Genomic DNA, 10,728 nt, shown 5'->3' on the forward strand with positions numbered 1-10,728 from the left:
ATCCAAGCCGCACCAGGCATCGTTTGGCTCTCCCCACTACACAGATGAGGACAATGAGGTGAACAAACTTTCTCAAGGTCACGTAACAGATGGGGGTCTCCCAGGAAGCAGGATGTGAACCCCATTCTGTCCAGTTACTCCTCTGCTCCTCCCCTCTGTCCTCTGGCAATGGGATGTACTGCACAGAGTTCAGGCTCTGGGTGCAGATGCCGGCTCTGCCATGAAGGCTGTCTTTTGGGTGACACACTTCACCTCCTAAAGCCCATGCATTCCCATCAGTAAGATGGTGCAGAAAGGCACAGGCCTCACGGACTGAGCGAAGATGGCTGAGGTGATGTGTGATGGAATGACTGCACAGCCAACGGTGGTCCCCTACGATTCTAACACTGTATCTCTACTATACTTTTTCTATGCTTCTGTGTGCTTAGATATGTGAATACCACTGTGTTACAACTGCATATGGTACTCAGGACAGTAACATGATGTACAGGTTTGTGGTCTAGGAGCAACAAGCTGTACCACATGGCCTGGGTGTGTAGGAGGCTGTGTCACTTGATATTTTTTTCCTTCTCTTCCCTGGAATTGCCGTTTGATTTCCATAAGTATACACTGTGACCGCGCAATGACAAGTTAAATTTCTCAAAACGTATTTGCATTGCTAAGGCAGGCATGGCTGTGTAGTAATATGTCCCATCATCAACCCGTGAGGGTGTCACAGGTGGGGCCTTTAGCCAGGGAGACGCAGCCTCGCCTGGAGTCCTCCTCTCGTCTTCCTCTGTCTCAACCCTGCTGCAGCCCTCCTGGGGTGAGCGGCCTCTGCCCATGCTGGGAGCAGGGAGCAGCCTCTGGCTGGCCCACGAGGCTCTGTCACATCTCTGTTCCCTATGCATGGGGGTGGCTGTCGACCCTTGGGGCAGCTGCAGAGGCCTCAAGAGGGGCCATAGCTCTCTCAGGCTCCTTATAAACAGCCATTCCTGCCACCAGGAACGTGGCACAGGGTAGGGAAGCCCAAGAGGAGATGCTGGAACACAGGCAGGGCTGTCTGCGGTGCCACATCCCAGGGACAAGAATAGCTGGCGTTAACTGCTCTAACTAGAACTCCTCCCAGTGTGAGCACTGCTGGGGCTGCGACCCCAAGGCACAGGCTCAAGGATCCAAGGCTGATTGCAACACTCCCCTAAGGAAGCAGGGCCTGGCTGACTTTCCTTTAGCTGAGTGAATGCAGCTCTGAAGCCTGACCTGGGCTGCGACAGCCGAGGCGGCCACCAGAGGGCGCTGCTGCCTCCACTCTGCTCCAATGAGTAAATGCGACAAATGGTCCATCCCCAGGAGTCCGTGCGCCCGCACAGCGGCCGCCTGTCCAGCCTCTGGGAGGCTCTGGCATCCAAGTGGTGTGACCACATGGCTGGCTTCCTCCCCCTGCCCTCCCCAGGCCCTGACTCACTGGGGTTTTGTGCTCAGACTCAAAGAGCTCCATTGACAGTGGGGCTGGGGTCGGTTTCTCTCCACACAGCCTGGCCTGCTGGGTGGCACAACCAGGCAAATGTCACAGGGCCCGGCCCCTGGACTCTGGAGCCCTGCCCTGAGAGCTGGGCCAGGAGTGCGGTCACAGCCCCGGCAGAAGGCCCTCACCTCACGAGGAACATGAGGCGCCTTGCCGGGCGCGCAGGCCACTCCCGGGTCACTCAGGATTCCAAGTTCTCCCCCAAGACGCCTTCAGATGCTGAGCGGCACAAGGGCCTCCCCAGGGACTGGCTGCAAAGCCTCCTGCTCGGCCTGGGAGGGCCACCAGCTCCCCACTGTTTACTGTTGTTCCTGAGAGAGGCCAGAGGGAGGGACCAGCCAGGGAGTGGCCAGAGGGACAGAAGGGGTGGCCTTCCTGAGGGCAGGGTGGGTGCCCCAGACCTGAGAGCGCTACAGGACTCCCCTCCACAGGCTCAGGTAGAGCCTCCCCAGGGTCCTCCTGGCCAGGGAGGCGAGAGCGGACTTCTTTCTTCAGCTCCCAGCCCAGGCCCAGCCCACGGCGTGGGAGTGGGGGAGAGGGAGAGGAGGAGGAAGGAGGAAGGAGGAAGGAGGAGGAGAGAGGGAGCTTGTCTTGTCCCCGAGCAGCCCTCTCAGGGCAGAGGTGAGGCACCGGGACAACATGAAGTTGGAGGACAAGTTCCCAAGCAGGGCTTTCTCGGGCTCCCCCTCGCGACGGTAATTTGACACTTGGATCTCCAGGACGACCAACAACAAAAAAGCCAGGCAGAGACAGCAGCTGGCTGTCAGCAGAGGAGTTGGGCTGAGGCGCCCAGGGGAGCAGCGGCGCCCACGAAGGAAGTACGAGGACAGCACGTGGAGGCTCCGCGCTGGAGCACTGCTGCTCAGCCCCCAACACCTGAGCTCCCAGGTGAGTGGCAATGGCCACAGAAGAAGGGGGGACAGGGAGGGAGCAGCAAGAGTCCCCTACCCCCAGGGTGAAGGGCCACAGTCTACCATAAACACGGAGAGGTCTTGGGGGACATGCTGGGTCGCTTCCCTGCAGGGAAGTCAGGCAGCCTCCTGCACGCACCTGCACTCTGCCTGCTGCTGGGACCCTGCACTAGGGGAGGGCCGGGGGCTCTGCTCAGAGCGCCTCCTGCTCCGCCTGCTGTGCAGCAGAGGGGCCCCGAGGGCCTGCTTATTCTGCAAGTTCATTTCAGCTCTTTTATTCAGGGGGCTTAAAAGAGGGATTTGGCTGTCCAGCTTGGGAGAGAATGGCTGCCGGCCTGCTGAGCCTCCCTTTTTCCCAGGATTAGGGCAGAGCCCTGTTGAGGTCAGCACAGGGTCTGCCCAGCCAGCATGCGGCGCCCCCAGGATGCAGCAGGACTCTGCCCATCTGTGTCCTTTCAGGGGCTTGGCCCACTCACTGCTGGTGTTCTCAGCTCAGGGCTCAGCCTGGGTCCTCCTCCCTGGGCCCATCTAGAACCCCATGAACTCCTAGATCTCCCTCTGGTGACGAGCCTTGAACACCAAACCAGGAACCTGGAGGACTGACTTTCAATCCAGGCTCAGGTGGGAGAAGGTCACAGAAATGAGGCTGGGAGGGACCACGCTGGCAACCGGGACCTCTGCTGTGCCACCGTGATGCACAGGCTGACGTGACACCACCCCTAAGGAAGCAGGACCCGGCTGTTTGGTTCTTTGGGGAACACTGAGAGCAGCCCTCCTGGGCAGGGCCCATGAGCCGAGGCTGCCTACTCCTCCTGCCTCCCTGTCCTCAAGCCGGCGTTAAAGCCACCACCCCCCATATGTTTTCCTCAAAGCAAACAAGCTGGCATCTAGTGAGAAAGAAAAACAATGACCCAGGGAAATGTGGAAACCAAGGAGCAGCCCAAGTGTTCTCAGCTCAGCAGAGGCTGGGGGCTTCGGCTGGGGCTGGTGCCTGGGGAGACAAGCTCCTGTGGTGTTGGGAGGCGCACAGTAGGGAAGAGTCAGGCCAGGTGGGGGTCGGGGCACAGCGGTGAGCCTGGAGACCCCACTGGCTGTCACTCACAAGATGCCCCAGGCAGGCAGGTGGGGATCCCTGTCCTGCATCCATAGGACACGAGTGGACAGGGTCTCTCCAACACAGTCCCTGAACCAGGACGGAGGGCGAATGAACGGCCAGCTTCTGTAGCTGCAAAAAGAGCGCCTACTGTTTCGAACACTAGCAGCAGAAAGGCTTCCTCCTGCCCTGGGTGGCTACAGGAGCAGGGCCTGCCAGGGGTTCAAGCACCACTTTCTACTTCCAGTTGGAGCCAGGGCAAAAAGGGGAGTCACCCAAAGGCTCAATGCCACAAACGGGCATCCCCCCGGCTGCTCAGGCACAGGACCCTGCAAATCTCCCACAAGTGTCAGTTATGCCTCCTTCTAGCTGGACCTCAAACGAGATAATGCCCGACAGGGCAAGGGTGGCTAAAACCCACCATGACAAAACAACAGGGCAGAACAAGCAGCCCTCTGGGGCCCCGCGCTGCCAGCACACCTCGCTTATCAGTCTCAAACACGCCGCCTGCTGCCAGCCCTTCCTCGTGAGGCGCCTGGGGTTGGAGTATCAGCTCTGCGAGGAGGAAACAGGGAAGCTTCGGGACCAAGTGGCAGCTGTCTGGCCTGCAGGATGCCTGCCTGTTGCAAGGCTCCGTGTGCCAGGAGATGCCACATAAAGGAATGCTTCCCATCCCTCCGGCTCTGCCAGCCTTCTCTGCCCTGAGTGTTTCCCCTGTGCTGACCGCTACTGCAGCCAGGGCACACCCTCTGAAGGCTCCAAGCAGGGCTGGCTGGGCAGCCTGGGCAGCAGGAGGGCCTGGTGGCAGCTGGGCTACACTCCCTCTTAAGGCCAGAGGAAGCCACCACTTGCTCTGGCAGCCACTCAGGAACCCCTGAGGACCCTGAGAAACCTCCAACCAAGGCACTACTGAGCGCGGGGTTGGGAGGGACTCTGGTTGCCCTGGTTCGCAGGTGGGCACTACCGAGCGTGGGGTTGGGAGGGACTCTGGTTGCCCTGGTTCGCAGGTGGGCACTACCGAGCGTGGGGTTGGGAGGGACTGGTTGCCCTGATTCGCAGGTGGGAAGTGTGGTTTTCGAAGGAGTTGGGTGAACCTGAGATAGAAAGACGAGAAAAATACAGGATCATCAGTAGCCCTCCTGGGCTTCCCTGCCTTCCTCCTGCCAAACCTAGGAAGGGAAAGGGGAGGAGAGGTGGCCAGCCTCAGAGCTCCCATGTTCCCCTCGCCACAGCTGGGAACACTAAGGTTCCCTTAGGAGCAGCGGCTGGGGCACATGCCACACAGTCACCTGATGGCTGCTGGTTATATTGGGCACCAAGCGTCAGGCACTCCTTGGCCTGGCTTTAAATAGCCCGCTGGGAAGACCGCCTGGGGACCGGCTGGAATGCGCGTCCTTCTCTTTAGAGAAAGGACCCCTCAGCTCCCCAACCTGCTCCATGAAGGTTCAGTTGCGGGCTTACGCTCCAAATGACAAGATATCAACTGCAAAACAAAGGGGGTCCTGGGGTTCCTCTCCAGCTTTCTGGGGGCAGAACAGCCACGTCCAATGGTCCCACTTCTGCTCGCTGTGTGACAGGATACCGTGAGTACCCCTGGGTCAGACCCCGGGGCTGGGTGAGGCTGGCAATGCCCAGCTGGCAAATTCAGCTTCCAATCAGCCCCCTAGGGAAGCCCTGGGCACAAAGCTATGACACTATCCACAGCCACAGCCTCTGCTGCTGGGAACTGACATTTTTCCCCGCTGGGGGCCGGGGTCCACCCGGCATGAGTCTGCAGCTCTCCCACTTTGCAGCCCCTGGAGGAGGCTGGCCGGAGCTTCTCAGCAACAAACCCCACTTTTCCTGCACCAGTAAATTTAGCCTCAGTCCAACCATCTTCCTCCCTGTTCTGGTGAGCACAAACCCAGGTCTCCATGCCACTTCTCGCTCACAAGGAAAAGTGCCCCCCTGCAATCTCTCCCTGGGTCTCTGGGTGTGGCGCACAAGCAAAAAAGCTCTCCCTGCCCGCTTCCTCTTTGAAGGAGTGTCTCTGCTGGGCTACATTAGGCCGTGTGGGCACAGTGCCAGTCAGGCTGAAAACGCCAGACCAAGCGTAGACAGAGAGGGAGGGGAGAAAGGCAGCCCCGCTCCTGAACCACGCACAAACTGTCCCGTAAGGGACACTGTCGGCATTGTCGTCCCTCTAAGAATGAGGGAACCTGGAAAGCTGGGGCGTGAGGATGGCACGGAGGTCCCGGAACCAAGAGGTGACCACTGTCCTTGTGCAAGCCTGCTCCACCTGGCCAGAGGGAATGTCTGATTCAGTCTGACCAGAGGGTTCAGTCCTACGCTCAGGCTGGCTAGGTTCACAAGACCTGTACCTGCGGTGACAAGGACTCCAGGTAGTCTCAAAGAGCCTGGCGTGGCCCTGGCCTGGTGGTGATATGCTAAAAGCGGCTTCAGATCCACTAATGTGGGCTGGGGCTGGCCGAGCACAGCCAGTTGGCTTCCAGGAGGCTCTCGGGCCCTGGCTCCTGTACTGAGCCCACTGCACGGGCAGTGCCCTCAGGGGGGCTGCTCCTGGCTATCTTGCTGGTCTAAGCTGGAGACAGGCCTCCATGGAGAGACAGCGTGGGGCACCAGTGGGGGTGCTGGCTGGGGCCCTGTCCTGCTGTGTAACCTCAGAGAAGTTGCTTGCTCTCTCGGGTCTCAGTTTCCCCATGTGTAGAAGGAAGGAGGTGGGAGCGGATGATCTGTAGCATTCTAGGACCCTATGCCTCTCAGTACATTTGAAAACTGAGATCCTCACCTCCGCAGAAACGCACTCACTCCAGGTGAGGTGTGAAAAGCTGGGTGGATCTAACTCAGGGAACCTCCCACTTTTGACAATAACTCATCTAATTTTCCATGGAGCCATCTTCTGCCTGCCACCCTCATCATCACTTAAAAAAACAGCTCCCCAGGCCGGGTGCAGTGGCTCACACCTGTAATCCCAACACTTTGGGAGGCCAAGGAGGGCGGATCACCTGATGTCAGGAGTTTGAGACCAGTCTGGCTAACATGGTGAAATCCCGTTTCTACTAAAAATACAAAAATTAGCCGGGCATGGTGGCGCGCGCCTGTAATTCCAGCTACTCGGGAGGCTGAGGCAGGAGAATCACTTGAACCTGGGAGGCAGAGGGTGCAGTGAGCTGAGATCACGCCATTGCACTCTAGCTTGGGCAACAAGAGGGAAACTCCATCTCAAAGAAAACCAAAACCAACAACAAAAACATAGCTCCCCACCTCCAGCCTGCCTACCTTCCTTCAGAGCACACACCACAGACACCCTAGGACAGACACCCAAAAGGTGTTGGGGGTGCTGGTGACGGTGCATGGGGATGACAGCCCCCAAAGCCAGTGAGACCCCTCCCAGGGGGGCATTCTCGTGTACCAGGCACCCCCCTATGGCTGTCTACAACGTGCTGCGAAATGGTCAGTCCTCCCAATAGCCTCAAAACACGGGCATCTCATTCCATATCAGAGACATGAAGCAACCTGTTCATGTCACAAAAGGAAGAAGTGGAGGTGGCATTCAAGGAGGGGCAGCTGAAAACACTAGAGCAGGCCCCTGGCAGAGAAGGAAATCCAGAAGGTACATGCTGGCTGCCATCTTGCTCCTGAAGGGCTACGAGGCAGAAGTGGGGGCAAGGTCTAAGTGAGCACAAGTGGGACTAACGGGGCCAGCAGGGAGTCCGACCTTCTGCAGTGGGTGGGCTGCCTCAGCAGGCGGGGGCTCCTCACCATCCTGGGTGCTCATGCAGAGGCCACATGGCCTCAAGGATGGCCGCAGGCCAAGTGCAGCGTGGAAGGCTCCGTTCGATGACCTTCACGGTGGTTCTAAACCAGCTCTGCCAAGGCAGCAGCACCGGGAGTGACTGACCTCACGGACTGTAGCCATCTCAGCGAGAACTGGCTGAGACCTGGGACGAGGCAACGATAATTACAGCCAAAGGTCTGGCACAAGCCCCTGGCCACCTGTCCCCACCACCACCCCTGGATTAGAGCAACTGCTTTGGTGAACCAGATCAGGCTGGGTTGGGACAAGGCTGTCTCTGGCTCCTCTCTAAAGAGGCACCAGCGCCCTCATGCCCACAGAAGAGGCAGAAGGGGAAAGCGGCTCAAAGACACAACAGCCCGACAGCCTCAGCCTGGAGCGGCACCTTGGGCCTCTTGGGCACCCTGAGACAGGAAGAGGCTCTCCTGAGGCAGGGGTGGGAGTGGAGAGGACTTTCCTGGTCAGGCCAGAGAAACAGATGACACCAGCAGGGGAGGGGCTGGCTTGAGCAACCTGGGCCTCCTGACCCCCTCCCAACAGACAGGACAGAAACCCTGGCAAAACCTGGAGGGACACGGTGCGGCCTCCCCTCTCCAGCAGAACACGCATGAGTGTAGAAACTGGGCTGGTGGGAGAGGTTGGGCGGCCTGGGGGACAGGGGGGCAGTTTTCACCTCTGACTGACCCTGGCCAGAAGCCCCATGAACCTGCTCTTGGGAGAACCTGCTCCTTCTGTCCCCACATTGATGGAAGGCAAGAGTACCAGCTTGGCATCCTATCCCAGTCTCCCCACCCCGAGGGAGCTGTGCCAGTCCCAAGCACCCGGGCAAAACCTAGGAGTGTTATCTCAAGACAAGGGAATGGAACAGCGAAGCCAGAAACTACCACCAGCCGCGGCCTTGGCCGGCAGCCCCTGAAGCAAGCCCTTGGTCTCACTGTCCTCACCGGCTTCCTCCACCCTGAGCTGTGTCAGCTGGGTGGGGACTGAGGGCCACCACTAGGTGGAAGTCACCAGGGGTGCAATGTGTGAGACCTGACAAACTTGTTCTGCGGGCTGCGGATGGGTGCGAGGGTGGAATCTCGGTGCTTCGGCGAGTGTGGGGCCAGCCGTGGAGGCTCCAGGTGTTCTGTCTGCCCCAGCAGAGCCCGGCAGGAGCCCCAACAGGAAGCCAGCACGGCATGGCCGCCACCGACTTCGTGCAGGAGATGCGCGCCGTGGGCGAGAGGCTGCTGCTCAAGCTGCAGAGACTGCCCCAGGCTGAGCCCGTGGAGATCGTGGCCTTCTCAGTCATCGTCCTTTTCACAGGTTAGTTGGGGCACTCAGCGCCCCACAGCTCTCCCTGGCTTCTGGGAGAGACCACACCATGGTGCCAGCCAGAGGGCTGGCAGAGGTGGCGGGTGTCTCCCGGATCAAGGAGGAAAACCAGTTGTCCCTTGGGGGAAGCCAAGGGACTTCCCTCATCCTCTGATATGCTGCTTGGGTGATGGACGGTGCTGGGGACTGGGCCCAGCAGTACCCCGGGATCCCAAATGCGGGGATGACGGGAGCCAGGCTTGGGCAGCGAAAGAGAAGACACAACATGGAGGAGGTTGGCCCTGGCGGCTGGCATGGGGACTGTCCACACCTCTCACCAGCCTCTCAGGTCTTTCTGACCCCTCCACCAGACCTGTGGGGGAAAGACCCTGGCACGCAGTGGGTTTCTCTCTGGGAGGAGGGTGGGCATCCTTTCTCTCCCCAACCTGAGTCCCATGCTCTCTCCCGGCCCTCCAGCCACTGTTCTGCTGTTGCTGCTGATAGCCTGCAGCTGCTGCTGCACTCACTGCTGCTGCCCTGAGCGGAGAGGCAGGAAGGTCCAGGTGCAGCCAACACCACCATGACGAACGGGGGATGACTGAGGAGAAGCTGGAGAGGAGATGGCCAATGCCATGACACAGGCCATCAGCCTGGCCCTGCAGCCCTCACCCCTCAAGACCAGGCTCCCCTGGCCCCAGCTCTGGCCCGGCCCAGGTACCTGGACACTGACAACTTGAGCCCTACCAAGGAAACAAGGGCTGGTATAGGTGCAAACCTCTCATCTGCCAGTGGACACTGGGTGCTGGGGAGTCAGCTGTTTCAAAGACTGGGTCAACCGCCTGGGCTTCTTCGCCTATCTGCACTTTTTAACAAAACAAGGAAGTAGGGGTCTCCATACCTTCATGGAGAACAGCCCCCACCTGTGGGCAATTGGCCCTTTGGGCTCTGCTGATACATGCCAAAGAGGAGAAAGGCAATCAGAGGGGCTTTGTGCAATAGCTTCTGCATCCGAGCTCCCGCCAGAGCGTGAGCATGTCAGTATTCTAGTCCAGTATTTGCCAGTTTCCAAGTAAAAGCTTTTGTGTTATGTGTTTCTGCAGTGCCAGACTCCCTGAGGTTGGGCTGGACTCTGTGCATCGGGAGGGGGTATGGCTGGTGCCCGTCCTTCCCAGGCCTCTGCTCTCCCTGTGCCCACGAAAGCTGGAAAACCACGCAGAGAAGCATGCCACACAGGCGGTAACACCACGGGACCAGTGGACGATGCCATGAAATTCCTGTCATGCATTAGCTGCTAATGAGCTCTGCCAGGCTGAGGCACTACTCTGTAGAGTGGCAGAGACTGTGTTTGCCCAAAGGCAGGAGCTAAGCTCAGGAACGGCACTTCACTCTGTCCACTGCCTGCACCTTTGGCCTGTACATCCCACACTAGCAGACTCAGACCAGTGGGTCTTCACAAACTGCCAGAGGAAGGCCCTAATGTCACCTGTAACCTGCCTCCTGACCCTGTGGCCCTCCCCCATTTGTGTGCTGTCTGGGCTCACACCCTCACCCTGTCAGCTGCGTGACTCAACTTCCCTAAGCCGAACTCCCCCTTGGTGAAATGGGGCAAATCCTGGTACTGCTTCCTGGGGTTTGCTGTGAGGATAAACTAAGATGACCTATGTCTAGCACTAAGCTCGGTGCTGGGCATATCCTTAGAGCCCCATCACCATGATCCGTTATTATTTGCCCCTCTAAACATGGGACCAACCAGGGCAACAGGGACCCATTTTAAAGACTGGTCTTGCTGAGAGGAAGGACCTTTCCTTCCTTACCCCCTCCTTTCTGCTGAGTTTTACTTCCAGAGAACTTTCCAGGTAGAGCTACGAACCCAGGAGTGAGGGGAGGGGAGGCACACGGCTCCAGAAATGCCAATGGGTCCAGACAGAGCATCCCGAGGTGCCTCCCTGGGGCTTCCCCAGAGCCTCGAGAAGTCTGTGTTTTTCACATGCTTCCATCATCTTGGACTGTGTGGCCCGTGCTCTGGCCACCTGGGAGCAGAGCCCTGTCTACCTGGGAAACATGTCATGGAGAGGGGATCCCAGCCCCTGCCACACCCCTGCCATTTCCAGCTGGCAGTCCAGGCCACACT

General features: G+C 58.9%; 2 protein-coding genes across 5 annotated transcripts in view; one reads left to right on the plus strand and one right to left on the minus strand.

The window, feature by feature from the left end:
* Positions 1-10,728, minus strand: part of RECQL5 (RecQ like helicase 5) — a 40,433-nt gene that overhangs the window by 4,940 nt on the left and 24,765 nt on the right. The gene's annotated exons all lie outside the window — the stretch shown is intronic.
* On the plus strand, positions 1,539-9,684 carry SMIM5 (small integral membrane protein 5). The gene is made up of 3 exons (XM_054455851.2): positions 1,539-2,392; positions 8,447-8,609; positions 9,075-9,684. The coding sequence occupies exons 2-3, from the start codon at positions 8,483-8,485 to the stop codon at positions 9,179-9,181; spliced, it is 234 nt and encodes a 77-aa protein (XP_054311826.1). The 5' UTR covers positions 1,539-2,392; positions 8,447-8,482; the 3' UTR covers positions 9,182-9,684.

The sequence above is a fragment of the Pongo pygmaeus genome, chromosome 19 (genome assembly GCF_028885625.2).
Source record: "Pongo pygmaeus isolate AG05252 chromosome 19, NHGRI_mPonPyg2-v2.0_pri, whole genome shotgun sequence".
NCBI classification, from domain to species: Eukaryota; Metazoa; Chordata; class Mammalia; order Primates; family Hominidae; genus Pongo; species Pongo pygmaeus.

Excerpts from the sequence above, each read along its gene's own strand:
- SMIM5 (XM_054455851.2), top strand. The coding sequence starts at position 8,483 with ATGGCCGCCACCGACTTCGTGCAGGAGATGCGCGCCGTGGGCGAGAGG. Across the intron at positions 8,610-9,074 it reads AGTCATCGTCCTTTTCACAG|CCACTGTTCTGCTGTTGCTG; the intron begins GTTAGTTGGGGC and ends CCGGCCCTCCAG.